The sequence below is a fragment of the Choloepus didactylus genome, chromosome 13 (genome assembly GCF_015220235.1).
Source record: "Choloepus didactylus isolate mChoDid1 chromosome 13, mChoDid1.pri, whole genome shotgun sequence".
Classification (NCBI taxonomy): domain Eukaryota; kingdom Metazoa; phylum Chordata; class Mammalia; order Pilosa; family Megalonychidae; genus Choloepus; species Choloepus didactylus.
In genome coordinates this window covers 11,267,451-11,284,405 of record NC_051319.1, presented here as the reverse complement: position 1 = coordinate 11,284,405, position 16,955 = coordinate 11,267,451, and the positions used below count along the sequence as shown (strand labels likewise).

Here is a 16,955-nt window from a genome sequence, read left to right as displayed (position 1 = left end):
TTCACAACAACCCTAAGAGGTAAAGAGAGGATAAGTAACTTGCCCACAGTCATGCAGTTACTGACCTTATGAAAGGCAGTAATTGCAAGCAAGGTGGAATTAATTTGTGGGGAGTCTTAAATGCCATTCTAAACAATTTATATTATAAACAATGAGGAATCATTAATACAGGTTTTGGGCCTGGAGACATTAACTAAGAATATATAAGAAAAGTAAATATGATTAATAAGTAAGATTATGTAAGCTGTGAAATAAAAAGCAGATGATAATGTAGGTAGGGAGCTTATTAAGCCTTCTCAGGAATTCAGGGACCTGATAGTTTGATTGGTTTAATTGAAAATAGAGAAGAGGAGGCAAATTTAAGAGTTTAATATGAAGGAAAGATGAGTAGGCTTTAGTGATGGGCTATAAAGATTGTGAAGAAACAGTCTGATGTTGAGTATCTTTTATGAATATGCTAGGCATATTCATTATTTTATTCAGCCTTCCAAACAACAACAGGTAAGGAAAATGAAGCTCAGAAAAGTTAAGCAATTTATCAAAGCTCCACACACAGGTAAGGAAAATGAAGCTCAGAAAAGTTAAGCAACTTATCAAAGCTCCACACACAGCTAGTAAAGTAGTTTGAATCTGTCTAATCCTGTATCTAGTACTCGATGTACATACGGTCCGCTAACCCTGAGCCAGGTTTGAGTCTGTAAGACGGTGGAAGTAGCAATGCAGCCCAGGGAAAAAGGAACGTAGGGAGGAAGTGCACCTTATGGGAAGAGGTGAATTCAGTTTTATATATAACTATGATTATATCAAGTTTGGTATCTTAGTGGTGGGAAGTCATAGGCAGTTAAATATAAGAAAATGGTATTAGGGAGCTCATAGAAAAGAATGAGTTAATTTGTCGGTTTGTGTGAGCTCTCTGAGATGGAGTTAGTAATGATTTCACTGAGAGGATTTAAGAGCTGAGCCAATCTCAAACATGCTGAGTTAGGGGATAGGAAAATAAAGATTTCTCAGTGGGTAAAAAGCCTGAGCCAGTGCAGTGTATTTTAACAGTACATTCTAAATTCTTTGTGGATAGTTTTTGGATTTATCTGTACTTAACACAGAGAGCATAAAAATAAGTAAAATCAAGTCTTCCCATAGAGGTTGCATTTCTCCCTTTACCAGCTTATTGATAATGATCTTCAGTGTTCGCCCAAGAGTTAACAACACGGAAACCATTTATAAGTACTGGAGTCAGATAATCCAAGTGTGTTTTTGAAAACCAATTTTATATTTGTATTATTACTCTTTGGGTAGAAAAATATGTCTAATTTGGAAACCTGGAAAATGAATTAACTATTTTAAATTTATAATAAGTTCTGTAGAGGAAAAATTAATTTGATACAGAATTACTAAAGATTAATGATCTAATATTTTCACTTTGATATAGTTATTACCATCATAAATTTTCATGTGACTAACTTAAAAATGGAATTTTGACGACCAACTTCATACTTCTGTTGATTTAGAAGACATTGTACATTACTTAATGTAGGAGAATGACAGACTGTATAACTGAACTTACATTCTATTGAATATGTTAATTGTGGCAGGGACCAAAACAATTTGAGCAGAGTGTAGGTGGGGAGAAGGGAAAGATGAAAGCACACAGAAGAATGAAAGAATTTTTACCTGAAATCCTGTTTCAGTTCTATTCCTCATTGTTAGAAGAAAATGTTATTTTTATTATCTATTATTTATTTTATTTATAATTTTGCAAAAGTAACTGAAACTCATTATACAATCTAGAAATATCAGCCTTTCACTTTTTATAATCATTTTTACTGTTTATGCTGGTAATTATATTGTGACTTTTCACATTGTGGTTTTAAAATTAGATTGATTGCTGTTTAAAAAACTTTGGATATTTACTGACTTTCTAGTTTTTGTTTTCCTTTCTCTCCCACCTTCCACCACCAGTGGACAAACTACATTCATGGATGGCAGGATCGTTGGGTAGTTTTGAAAAATAATACTCTGAGTTACTACAAATCTGAAGATGAGACAGAGTATGGCTGCAGGGGATCTATCTGTCTTAGCAAGGCTGTTATCACGGTAAGCTCCTATTCTCCTTCATTCAACAGATATTTATTTAGCATCAGTTCCACACCTGGCATTATTTTAAGTGCTTGGGAGACCCTGTGAACAAAATAAAGATCTATGTCCTTATGGAATATATATTCTAATTTTTTTTTTTCATTAAGTTAGAGTGCTTATTACTACATGCTGTTACTTTGTATAGACATATACTATTTATCTTCTAGGCATGTCACACAAGTTTAAGGGCTTCAGACAAAAAGACAATCAGGTCATTGAAGTGGTTAAAGTAGGAAGATCGTAAAAAAAAGGCATACATATTTAAAAAATTTTTATGTTACCTTTCAGTATAGAGATGTATATTCCTTTACTAACTTTTAGATGTAAACCTGATAACATCTCTTTGAATTTGGTTTTAAAAGAATTTGCTCTTGTATAAACTACATTCATGGTGCGTGATCTGCAATTTCTAGTTTTGGTTTCTCTAAAGTAGAACAAAAGCTTAAAGATGCTTTTGAAAAACATGTAAGTGTAGGTTTTCCCTAATATTTTAAAGTTCTCTCCTTTATCTAATTCAAACACCTTTTTAAAAAATGACTCACCTTTATTAAATTATTCTACTTAATTTACGTTCAGCCTACTCTTTCTTTTTGCACACATGTTCTTTAGACTTACATAATTTTAATTAAAGTATGTAAGGACTATAATAAGTATAACTTGGATAAACAGGTTTGGAAACAAACTGACTTTTGTTAAACATATCACCCCATAGTGGGATCAGAAGTGCTTGATTACACTAAGTATAGCATATATCTGAGAGTGCTCAGCATTCCATGGACAAAAAGGGTGTTGACTAAGGCAAGTCAGTTAAAGGGAGGTCAGTTAAGGGAGCTATTGATGTTTTAATCTAAAAATGAGCATGCTAAACCTTAAAAATAAGCATAGATTTTACTGATGCATTCAAAAAGAAGTCAGATAGAATGATAGAATCTATATTGCTTATAAGAGTAAAAAGTATACTTTAGATTTATGTTGATACCTAAATCTGCCTTACATTTGTTTATGTTATGCTTTTAAGGAAAATCTTACAGCATTTTTCCATTATTTTTTATACATTCTGCCCCACTGTATAGTTCAAGTTTGGAAACAAAAAAAACAAAGTAAAGACTTTGTTGAATAACGAGTTGGAAAAACTTAAGGATGGGGGAATTGTTTGGAAGTGTTGATAATGAAACAGTTACTCTCAATTTTTAGCGATAATTTTAAAAAAATATTTTGGACATGAAGCCTCAGTATTTATTTTTACTGGTATATGTACATACCATTATGTGGTATATAGTGTATTTTATAATTATATATAGTTTAATATTTTGAGTGTTTTATTTCTCTTTTGAAATAGGTCATTATTCATAATAGGGGACATAATAGTGGATGGAAATGTTCTTTATTAATTTTAATGTCTTCCCTTGATCCTCCTCCACTCTTCCAGATTGCACATGATCTGATGCTTATTCATTATGATGCTTGAATCTTTGAAAATAATATGTTGGTAGTTGATGTGAAAATGGGGAAGAATGAAATTTTATCTTTATTGTTTATTAAATAGTATTTCTAGAGTACTATGCTGGTTTCTATAGCATTAAATGTAGGTATCTTATTTTGAATTATGGATTATAGTATTAGTACATGGCTCATTTGGGTAAAAGAAAATATGTGGTAAACATTTACTTTGCATCTCTTCAGGAAAAAATGCATCAGTTCACTGTAGATGCTTTTTGTTATAGTTGTATTTGTATGTAGAAATTTCGTTGTATATAGTCAAAGAAATGAGTAGGAAAGTAAGACAATTTTAATACTTTGGAAGAAGGAAAGATTGAGAAAGTATCTAGTGGAAGTATTCACTGGGTTAAATAGTAGTAGAGAAGGTAAAAAGATAATTGATACAGATTCTGAGTGGTAGTTTGTCTTAGATACAATTAAAACAGATGGTGGGAGAAATAAATATTTATATTCCTGAAGTCCTTAACTTTCAGTATGTTCCTTGTGTCCTGGGGTTCGTAGGCTCCATGTTACATATTTCAAGAAAATTAACAAAAAATAACTGAATTTTGTGACCGTCTCAGGATGAAGTTTGCAAATAGAATATGTACTTTTAGCTAAATAAAAATTATAATTTTAAAATAATACTAATATTCTTCTCTGTTAAATAGATTAATATTCATCTCTGTTAAATAGATATTCCTCGCTAAATTTTTTCTTAAATGTAAGATAGTACCTTTATCAGTTCATCTCTGAAGGCAAAGAATAAGCATTGTTGTTAAATTCACATGGCACCCTTATGAAATTGACAGTATTGATATATGAAGAAATTTGGGCTAGAAGAGTTGTGACTTTACTATAACCATTTATAACCTGAGTCTACCTTTTCTGACAGAAGCTAATTCATTGTTAACTTCACTATTATTTTAGTTTAATAACTAAGTCAGTCTTAATTTACAAAAAAAATCCTCTTCTTCAGCTATGTGATAATAAATAGGGTGAAATACTTTAAAGGAGCAATATTTCCTAAGAGAATCTATTTGGTACCTGGAAATAATTCTTGATGCGAAAGGGTTGAGAGTAAATGAGTAACAAGACAAATGGTATACCCTCACCTTTGTCTTTGTGAAACAAGAACTGTTTGTATGTGGAATAAATTTTCTAGGAAGGAAGTTGAATTTCTCAGTTATTATTGTTTAATAGTGACATGTGACTTCTGCTTAAGACCTAGCTGCTGTTGCAAAAGCTGTCAAATGATAGATATTTAATGTAAGGTATGATTACTTTATTCCCTAAGCAAATGTTAATGGAGCATTTAACTGTGCCTTTTTTTTTTTTAATTCTATTTTAAAATAAAATGCACTTGGTAAAAAATACAATTTTTGGCATTTGAAGGTTTAAAAAGGAAATGTTTCTCTTTCCTTTTAATCCTGCACTCAAAAAAATAACCAAAGTTAAACTTATAGTCTATCCTTCTAGAAAATTTGTTTGCCTATACAAGCATTTGTTTATATTCTACATTTTTATTTACATGAACAATGTCATACTAACCCTATTGTTTGCACCTGGTTTTCTTTTAATAGCTCTTAGACGTTAACTGTTACATTCTGTTGTATGGATATACCATAACCATATCTTATTTATTTACCCCTTCTCTGTTCTTGCACATTTAGATCATGTCTAATTTTGTTTTTCTACAAACATTGTTAGAACAAGCATATGTATTTAAAATTATTTTATTGATTATTTCAAATTGCCCTTTCAAAAGAACACCACTTTTTACTTCTACCAGTATCTTATGAGTGTCTCTGTTTCCCATATTCACAAGTATTTGGGAAGTTGGTTTTGACAAATGAAAAATATTTGTCAAACTGTTAGATAAAAATATCTTGTTTTAAATTACAGTTTTTGTTAATGAGGTTGAGTAACTTCATATGCTTTTATAGCCCTTTTATATTTTTATATTTCTTTTTCCTCTTACTGCCAATCAGTTGTTCATCTCCTTTTTTTTCCTTCTCCTTTTCTTTCCTTATTGATTTGTATAATTAGCCATTTGTCTGAGTTGTGAATATTTTCCTCCAGGTTGTCATTTATCTATTTCTTTGTTGCTTCTTTGTATACCGTGTGATTTTTTGTTGACACCTGGGCATGTGAATATTTTATAATACACATTCATATATTTAATGTGATATTAAATCAGATTCTCCCCCTTCCACAGGGTTTCCTTTTCTTTTTCTTTATTGTTGAAGGCTGTAGTGGTCTATTTGCTTAGTGGTTTTCCAAGCTGTGTATGCCAACACTGTATTCCTTGATGTCTATAGCCACTGAAATCTCTGTTTTGTTTTATTTATTTTTTTCACCTTATGTTCAGTTAATGTTAAGACAGATTTCCTTGAATGCCAGGAGTAAAAAACAACAAAAGCAAACAAAATTAAAAAAAACAAACCCAACAAAAAATAAAAAGAAAAAGAATAGCTCTCCCAGTGTTTGCAGATTGGCTCTGTGTTGGGGCTCTCTTTCATGGATAATTGAAATCAGCGACTAATAATATAGAGGGATAAAGAGAAGTATGCAGTCTGGATATTGACACCTCACTCCACTCCATCCCACCCGTTTTCTTCACTTCTCTCTGATACAGAGGTTGGCAAACTCATCCTTAGGGCAAGAGGTTCCCAGAGTTTTTTACTAGAGAATCTGACCAGTCCAAGAGAAAAGACCTAAAGTTATTAACATCAGAGCTTCTTCCCCCAACCAAGTGGCCCAACTAGATTATCCTGCCATGGAGTTCATCTTTGATATTTGCCCACTGCCTTAGGGCTTCCAGTCACCTTTTTTGACAGTCCATCACCTCCTCTCTTAAAAATGAGACAACCAAGGACTACCAGGCATATGAGAAAAGTTTCCAGTGTGAAAGAGATCAAAGAGAATAAATGCAGTACTGGGCATCCAATTATTAAAGGAGAAGAAAACCTGTCACTATCCTCTAAGAGATAAGAATATTTAGAATCACAAAACAAAAACATTACAAAAGGAAAAGCAAATTAAGAAGAGTTCATTGAAATTTTAAATATTGTAATAGTAATGAAAAAATCAGAAGGGTTGAAAGATGGAATTATAGACATTTCCCAGAAAGCAGTGAAAGACAAAAAAAGATGTTGAATAGGAGAAAAGATAAAATTAAAGGACCACTCCAAGATTTTGTATCTGAACAATAGGAACTCTTCAGGATGAGAGAACAAAGAAATCAACAATGAAAGAAGAGAAGAAAAATTTTAGAAATGAAAGGCATGAATTTTCCCATTTAAAAGCCAAGAAAGATCCAACATAATAGATGATAAGTCACAGCACTGAGCAAAAAAGATGATCCTGGCAGCTTCCAGAGGGGTTTGGAAACAGATTGCAACAAAGCATACAGATTCAAAATAGTTGCCAACTTTTCAAAGTAACACTGGAAATTAAAATGCAATGGAACATGCCTTCATTCTTAAGAGGGAAAATTATCTTCAACAGTGAATTCTATATCCAGCCATATCATTAAACAAGTATAAAGACAGGATAAAACTGTTTTAAAATATGAAGGTCCCAGAAAGTTTACCTCTCTAGTTTTTAAAAATGTCTTTATGTTTTAGAGATACATACTCAGGTATCTGCAGATGAAATGGTATGTTTTGGATTGGCTTCAAAATAATCTATTTGGAAGGATGTGAATTGGTGGGGTGGGTGATGGAGATAGATGAAACAAGAATAGCCGTGAGTTTAAAATTGTTGAAGTTGGATAGTTGTAGATGGGACTTATTATCGGCTTGTATTTTTGCTTATGCTTGAAGTTTTCCATGAGAAAAGCTAAAGGAAAATGTATACTCAAAAACACAAAAGTCCTACAAACCTTCCTTCAGGAACTACTAGAAGATGCCCCCATGAAAACAAGGAGGTATTAAATAAGAAAGAGGAAGATATGACAGGACAGTATTCTTTAATTGTGTTCAATGACAACACATTGAATTGAATTTGCGTTTAATTGTGCTGCTGGCAATATCAGCTTGAGAACTTGTTACAAATGCAAATTCTTGGGCCTCACCCCAAACCTAATGAATCGGAAACTCTGGGGCTATGTTCAGCATTCCATTTTAACAGTCCTTTCAGGTGATTCTGATGTGTTGTAAAGTTTGAGAACCACTCTCCTAAAGCATGAAAAAGAAATGTGCTCAAGTAAAGAATGGACATAACAGTGGTTAATTCTATCTCCTTTTCTTAACTGCTTGCTCTCTGGATTTTGATAGATGCTCTGACATTTAAATCAATCATATCCTACATAAAGGCAGTGAAATTGCTTTTAGTTGCATTATTGGTGCTAGCAATCTGAATGGACAATGGATTTAAAGATTCACATGTTGGTAAACTCCTTAGGAAGTGGAATAGTTAGGAGAAAAATTAAACATCTCTTTACCAACTTGGCTGCTTGTCTCACTGGCCCTTTGACCTTCCCTTCAATTTCCCATTATTTCAATTGCTTTCCCCTCCTCCACTATCAAAAGCCTATCTTTCCTGCTGGACCAAATCCAAGCATCAATTTTTCTGTGAACTCGAGAACGTCCTCATCTTTCTATCTTATCTATCATGTTTTTAAAAGGTAAATATGGACTGACCACCTATTATGTGGTAATAATCATTGTGCTAGGTATTTTACATGTTATCTCTTTTAGTCATTACATTAATCTCTTTGTAGCCTAACTGTTACCTTATCATGTCTATTTAACCTTATCATATATGTGTTTTTGTCCCCAGTTAAGATTACAAGATGGTAGTACTCCCCAAACTGACCTACAAATTTAATGAAATCCCTAGCAGAATTCCACCTGGATTGTTTGTAAAAATTAACAAGCTGATACTAAAATTCATATGGAATTGCAAAGGATCCAGAATAGATAATACAATCTTGAAAAAGAAGAATAAGGCAAGTGCAATGTGTTATCTTTCATTGTTTTATCTCACATTGCTAAGGGAAGGGAGGGAAGAAAAGAAGGAAAGAATATTACTATAACCAAGAGCCTACCATATATCCTCATGACTGTTTTGTGAGATTAGATTTATTATCCCCATTATGTTTATGTAGAAACTGAATCTCCAGGTAAGGATAGAATTTTACCTTATTTGCAACTAATTAAAATAGCTGGGGTTGTCAGTCTTTACCTTAGTATTTGAGGGAAAAGTTAGATTGGCAGTTTTGTGCCTTGATTCTTATTAGAAGAAAAATAATTGCCACTCCTATTTCAATGTGAAAGAATTTCTTTTAGCCCAGTGGTTTTCAAACTTCTGTTTGCATCACATCATCCCTAGAGCTTATTAAAACAGCTTCTTACCCCTTCCCACCATAATTTATACTTAATAAGTCTGGGTGGGCCTTGTGGATTTGATTTCTAACAAGTTCCCACATGATTATGTTTACTAGGTCTAGAGATTAACCAGTTTAGATAGAAATGGAACAGAATCTAGTGGAAACTTCACCCAGCAGTTTAAATTGGTGAATATTTGATATAATCAAACATCTTGAGAGAAGATTTAGAGAACTGATTAAGGGCTTGGTCTGAATTAGTGACAAAAAGCTAGAAAATGAAGCAGAGGGAAAAAAAAATAATATGGTTTTCAACTCCAGGGAAGTAAAAAAGATATTCAGGAAAAGAAAACATAATTTACTAGATGGCTTAGTTTGAATAACATTTTGTTAGTCATGATGTTGCAAATACTAAGTGTTAATTCAACTAAAATTACAATGTTGGAAGGATGGAGTAAGTCAACAACAAAAAATATTAAGTGCTTTTGGTGATTGAATCTTGTCCTCCACAAAAGGCATGTTCAGATCCCAAACCCTGGTCCTGTGAGTGTGAACCCATTTGTAAGTAGGACTTTGGAAGATATTATTACTTAAGGTATGGCCAAATTGATTGAGGGTGAGCCTTAACCCAGTATGGCTGAAGTCCTTATAAGCAAAGGAAATTGGACACCAAAGGAGAAGCCATAGGAAGCAGATAGAAGCTGGAAGTCAATGGAACCTGAAAGAGAAAGGAGAAGATGGCACCATGTCATGGAAAAGCCAAGAACAAGGATCACCATCAGCCAGCCCCAGAAAGCCACAGTCTTCAGAGAGAAAGCATTGCCTAGCTGACGCCTTGATTTTTGGCTATTCCTAGCCTTAAAATCATAAGCCAATAAAATACTGTTGTTTAAGCCTACCCATTGTGTGGTATTTGTTTTAGCAGCTGGGAAAGTAAGACAAGTGTCTACTATGTGCAGATGTATGCATGTGTAGAGAGTGAGGAGGGAGAATAGAAAGCAAAATTTGTTTTTCCGGTGTGGGATATCAAAAGATAATGAAGGAGCTAAATTGAGGTAAATACCAAAATAATCAGGTAAAAGGTGAAAATGATTGTTTCTAAGGAGAGGAAAATGATGAGGGAAGAGATATTACCGTTTTCATATCTAACCTTGAAGTAGTTAATTTGAAACTGGGTACATGGGCTTCTAGGTAGCTGAAGACAGGCAGCTGAAGATAAGTTAAACAGCCTCACAAAATCTCCCACAAAAGATACAAAATAAGTCCACATCTACAAAATTTCTACTCAGACAACACCTTCAGCATTATTGTGGACAGATACTGTCAAAATTGCAAAATAACTAAGAAAAAAAGCAACAATATCCACTCTGGTTGTCCTACACGTTCCTGCCCTGTTGCCACAAGGCTCTATGATGAGCAAATAAAGATCAAGATAAATTGCTAAGAAGACTGGAGGAATGCTAGTGAAGGGAGAGTTGGAGGAACCACTAAAAAGATTAAATCCACCCTTCATCTGGAAATACAAAAATGTAACCAAGCAGATCAGAGGCAGGACTATGGGAAAGGGATTTCTAAATATAAGCCATGTAAAGGGCCTAGCAGCCATTTAAAGGAATGAACTCTGTCAAAGGAGCAAGTGTGATTTAAAGAGAAGTCTTCAAACATAACGTCTGGGGGAGAAAAAAGGCAAGAAGAAGGATCCTTTGGAAATTAAATGGTGAAGGAGAGAGTTTGGAGATCTGCAAGATTTTAAAAGAGGACCACAAAATTGCAGGTCTCATGACTCCTTCCCTACTCCTACCAAAGCAAGACAAATACAAACTCCACTTAAGTATCTGGACTTTGTTAGACAACAGAGAAGGGTGCCATTAAACTAGGAAAATTATAAAACACCCAGATACCACAAAAATAATCAGGAGAGTAAAATCCATAGAGAACTAGAACATAAAATCAGGGAAAAGTCTTTCACACAAATCAACTGAGGAAAATCCCTTTTGCCGCTAAAACATTCATGAAGCAAGAGAAAACTGTTGGTCTACACTCCAAACAGAACAAAATATATTTGCATTTGAGGATATGAAAAACCACCTTGAATCAGAAATGCAAAAGATAGAGCAGAAATGGACAAAAAGGAGAAATAAAAAAGAATTACGCAAGAAAGAAAAGGACAAAATTATTTCAGAAATGGAAAATTAAAGGTACCTAAGGTAGAATAGATTCAAGTGAAAATAAAAGACATTGAAGAAAGCCTGGAAAACAACCAAGAAAATGAAAGTAACTAAAAGGATTAGAAAGAAAGTAATGAAAATGGCAGACAGGTTAAGAAGAAATAATAAATATATTACTGGAGTACCTGAAAAAGAAAAAGAAAACCATGAAACAGAATATTTAAAACTATAATTCAGGAAAACTTTCTAGAGATAGAAAAAGGGCTGAATTTACACATTGCGAAGGCTTCCCAAATACTTGGGAAAATTATTCCAGAATTATCAACTCAGACATATCCTAGTAAAGATAAAGTTAAAATCCTCAAGGCCTTCAGGCAAAATGAACAATTTGTTTTTGGAAGAGGAATACTTCAAGTTATTAAATTTGTTTTAAAATTTAGAAGACTTTCATTGGAAAGAACCCATTTTGGAAGTAAGTTAAGGTCATTAAAATATGCTTTGATCACAAACAAATTGTGATCAATAAGCTCTGGTGAGGTCCTGTAACAATCCGGTAGTATTATCATTACAAATATACATTTTTTGGACCTTTATATCACTTTATTTTGGATGAAACCTCCTTTATTGGAAATGGTCTGTGAAAGTTCCTGGACTGGATTTCTCAAGAGAGGAGAAATCATATTTCGCCTTGAGATTCCCAGTTCCCAGCACAATGCCTTCATAAAAGCCTGTCAATTATAGTTGAATAATAGCAAATTGTAAGTTTTCAGTGTGGATTTGGTTTTTAGAAATGGCCAAATGTTACTCAGAATCATTGGACAAAATAGTTGAAGCTAATAAGCTTATTTTTTGTCAAGTGATATTGTAGGCAGAGTGCGCATATCAACATGTGTATTTATATTAATTTGCTTATTAAAACTCCTTTCTTTATAATAGGAAATACATTTGAATACAGAAATTTGCTCTTTATGATTCTTGGGACTTCTAATCATAGACACTATCAGTAAAATTCCATTGCAACAAGTGATTCATGAACATGATTGAAAAAGATCACAACTTTATTCTTGTTAACTTTTTTTTTTTACTTTCAAGTTTTAGATTTTTTTAATTCAATTTTATTGAGATATATTCACATACCATATAGTCATCCAAAGTGTACAATCAATTGTTCACAGTACTATCATATAGTTATGCATTCATCACCCCAGTCTATTTTTTGAACATTTTCCTTGTACCAGAAAAAGCAAAAATAAGAATAAAAAAATAATAATAAAAAAGAGCACTCAAATCACCCCCTTGCCCTATTTTTCATTTAGTTTTTTGTCCCCATTTTTCTACTCATCCATCCATATACTGAATAAAGGGAGTGTAATCCATAAGGCTTTCACAATCACACTGTCACCTCTTGTAAGCTACATTATTATACAATCATCTTCAAGAGACAAGGCTATTGGGTTGCAGTGTGATAATTTTAGGTATTTACTTCTAACTATTCCAGTGCATTAAAACCTAAAAAGGGTTATCTATATAGTGCATAAGAATGCCCACCAGAGTGACCTCTCGACTCCATTTGGAATCTTTCTGCCACTGAAACTTTATTTTGTTTCATTTCGCATCCCCCTCTCATTAACTTTTTATTTAATTCAGTTTTTTTTTAATAATTCAATTTCACTGAGATATATTCACATACCATGCAGTCATACAAAGCATACAATCAGTTGTTCACTGTACCATTATCTAGTTGTGTGTTCATCATCAAAATTTATTTTTGAACATTTTCATTACCACACACACAAAAGTAGTAAGAATAAAAATTAAAGTGAAAAAGAACAATTAAAGTAAAAAAGAACACTGGGTGCCCTGTTTGTTTTTGTTTTTGTTTTTGCCCCCGTTTTTCTACTCATCCATCCATCCATCCATACAGTGGACAAAGAGGAGTGTTATCCACATGGCTTTCCCAATCACATTGTCACCCCTCATGAACTACATCGTTATACAGTCGTCTTCAAGATTCAAGGGTTCTGGGCTGTAATTTGATAGTTTCAAGTATTTACTGCTAGCTATTCCAAGTCACTAGTACCTAAAAAGGGTTATCTATATTGTGCATAAGAGTGCACACCAGAGTGACCTTTCGGCTCTTTTTGGAATCTCTCAGCCACTGAAACTTAATTCATTTCATTTCACATCCCCCCTTTGGTCAAGAAGATATTCTCCATCCCACGATGCTGGGTGTCCTAGTTTGCTAATGCTGCGGAATGCAAAACACCAGAGATGGATTGGCTTTTATAAAAAGGGGGTTTATTTAGCTACACAGTTACAGTCTTAAGGCCATAAAGTGTCCAAGGTAACACATCAGTAATCGGGTACCTTCACCGGAGGATGGCCAATGGCGTCCGGAAAACTTCTGTTAGCTGGGAAGGCACGTGGCTGGCATCTGCTCCTAAGTTCTGGTTTCAAAATGGCTTTCTCCCAGGACGTTCCTCTCTAGCAAGCTTGCTTCTCTTCAAAACGTCACTCACAGCTGCACTCCGTTCAGTCTCTTTGAGTCAGCATGTTTTATATGGCTCCACTGATCAAGGCCCACCCTGGGAGTATCCCACCCAAGTCACCACCCACAGCTGGGTGGGGCACATTCCAAGCAAATCTAACCAGCACCAAAACGTCTGTCCCACAAGACCACAAAGATAATGGCATTTGGGGGACACAATACATTCAAACCGGCACACTGGGTCTAGATTCCTCCCTGGGAGTCATAGTCTCATTAACTTTTAACTGGAAATTAGCATTTCCTTCAACTATCAGTGTAGGTAGAAATCATAATAATATTTTCGGTATCTGTGATATTTTCACCAACAGAAATTACAAAAATTGTTACATGACATTACAGTTATTTCAGGTGTCTCAGATTTCACTACTGCCACTAGGTATTAATGCATTAATAAAGAAGCACATATATTACTGTTACACATTTAAAAAATAATTTGATTATGAATTTCATTTCCTTTATAATCCTATTTCTTTTGTTTTATGCTTTTGAAAGCGTGGTTTTGAGAAGACTGAAGGTTTCATCAAGTTTGTGCAGGGTACATGAACCTTTCATTACAGGGAGCCAAACAGGACGTTTTTGTAGCATTAGAAATTTGTTTTATTTGAATCTATTATTAATATCATCAAGTAATTCAAGATGAAAGTTAGTATCTGAATTTCAATAGTTTTATGAAATATTTCAAACCCAGTGAAGAGAGGAAAAAATGCATTATAGCATCCTCTCTCTTCCCAACTTCAGACTCTTAATTTGTCATAAGGTCTTGTGTGGTCTGACCCCTGCCTTCCTCTTACCAGGCTTCCTCTCATTGTCTCACCTCCAGTCATACCATACTTCTTTCAATGACTAATGTATGCTTACTCTTTCCCGCCACAAGATTTTTATTTGTGTTTTTCTTGCTATCTGATATGTTGTTCTTCCTTTCCCCCTTCCTTCCTTCCTTCATTCCACTTTATCCTTCCTTCATCTTTTGGCTCAGGTATTACTTCCTTAGAAGCCTTCCCTGGTCTCCTTGACTAGTTACATCCTCTTACCATATAGGCTTTCTCAACATTGTCTGCCTTTCTTACGTATGACTGTCACAGATGAATTTTTTAATTTATTGTGTGGTTATTTGGTTAATGTCCGTTTCTGTGAACTGTGTAGAGTTAGGAATCATGCTTGGTCATACTTACCAGTGCTCATAATATTTGGTTGTTGGTTGGTTGCATAGATAGATAAGTGAATGAATGAATGAATGAATGAATGAATGGTTTAGATCATAGGTGTCCAATAGAAATACAATGTGAGCCACAAATACAAGCCATATATGGAATTTAAAATTATCCAGTAGCCCCATTTAAAAAAGAAAAAAGGAACAAGTTAATTTGAATACATTTTATTTAACTGAGTACATTCCAAATATTTTCATTTTAACATATATATAATCCTAAAAAAATGCTGAGGTCTTGTTTTCTTTTTTGTAAGAAGTCTTCAAAATTCAGTGTGTGTATTTAACATTTATAGCACATTTCAATTCAAACTAGCATGATTTCAGGTGCTTAGTAGCCACATGTGGCTAATGAATATTGTATTGGATATCACAGATTTAGAAGTCAAAGCCTATTGAAATTAAGAGATTGGGGCTGTATGGGTCATAATCCTTAATTTGAGGGTAAAACCTGAAAGCAAATGTTTTGTTTATTGAGAGATTCCCAAAATTGAGGAAAGTAAAAGCCCAAGTACCAAGAGGGCACATCATGTCAATATGTTACATGGAATAAATTGAAATGAATAATGGATATTTATAATTGGCTTTTCTATATATTTTCCTATAAGAGTTGCCAATAAAGTTTAAAAAGAAAGAAGGAAAACAGTGTTGGGGAAGATATTTTGGAGTTGGGGGGCATACAGTTATTCATACTGACCTTGTCTGGATGTCTGCTCCCAAGTTCTGTTCCCTTAAACTGTTAACACATTTTTATGAAATAATTTTGATTATTTTAACCATCTTTTATTGTATGGTGGTCTGGAAAGGGTTCTCTGGCAAAGTATTACTGTATTTAAATGAGTTTAAGGCACCACCAAATTTAAGATGCAACATTATCTATATGCCACAATGCCAATTCAAGTTGATGTCAATTGTAAGACATCCTTATTTCAAAGATGTGAAAATGTGATGGAAGGAGTTCTTACACTGGGTAAATGAGACATTTGAGTAGAAATCTGAAGGAGAAAAAGGAATAAGCCATGCCATTTAGGAGAAGATAGGACTAGGAAAGAGGGAACAGCAATTATAAAGGCTCTCTCCGGGGCTAGTTTAAAGAACAGTAAAAAGGCCAGTATGGCTGGAGTGCAGTAGACAAGGGAGAGAGTAATATGAAAAGAAGGCTGAGAGGGTGACTTGATGGTGTAGAGTCTTGTGGATCATTATAAGGACTATGACTTTTCTGCTGAGTGGGTGATAAATTTTGGATGCTTTTGAGCAGAGGAGTGATTTGATCCTTATAACAGGATAGGATCACTTCATTGTGTTAAGAATAGACTGTAGGGGACAGAGAACAGAATTAGGCAGCTTTAGGAGATTATTGTAATAATCCAGGTGAGAGATGATGGTGGCTTGGACCAGAATAGTGGTAGTAGAGATTATGAGACACAGGATTCTGGATTTGTTTTGGAGATAGAGCTGACAGGATTTGTAGATTTGCTGATGGATTCCTTTTGGGATGTAAAAGAGATGATTCCAGACCTAAGTAACTTGAAGGATGTAGTTACCTTAGTTATCTATAATTATCTATAAACATCCTGATTCACCAGTTTTTTTTAACATTTCAACATTTCTTTTATCATCCTCTTTCTATACACGCACCTACCCCTTATTTATTTATTTCAAGGTCATTCAAGTTAGGTTGCATACATCATACCTCTTTTTTTTTTCTTACTTAAACCTTGTATTTTGAAATCATTTCAAAGTTACAAGACAGTTGCAAAAATAATAAAACACCCATACAGAGAACTCTAACATCCTGCCCCTTAGATACCCATATCCACCAGTTTCAACATTTTGCCACGTTTGCTGTATCATTCTTTCTGTCTTCTCTATTTATCGATTAATTTTCTAAACATTTATGAGTAGTTACATGCATCATGCTCCTTGAACACATAATACTGCCATGAACCTTTCCTAAGAACAAAGATTCTATGTTACTACCTTATGTGCTGCAGTTATCAAATTCAAGAACTTTAACATTAATACAAAGTTTTGATTCTGTTCCAGTTTTTTCATGTTTCTATAATGTTCTTTTGCCCTTTTATC

At 33.9% G+C, this 16,955-nt stretch overlaps 1 protein-coding gene across 3 annotated transcripts in view; it reads left to right on the top strand.

The window, feature by feature from the left end:
- The window catches only part of CERT1 (ceramide transporter 1), a 169,537-nt gene that overhangs the window by 3,608 nt on the left and 148,974 nt on the right, over window positions 1-16,955 (top strand). For all 3 annotated transcript variants that reach the window (XM_037801976.1, XM_037801975.1, XM_037801974.1), the window contains one exon: window positions 1,960-2,094. In XM_037801976.1, coding sequence (XP_037657904.1) covers window positions 1,960-2,094 — 135 coding nt within the window. The remainder of the gene's footprint in view (window positions 1-1,959; window positions 2,095-16,955) is intronic.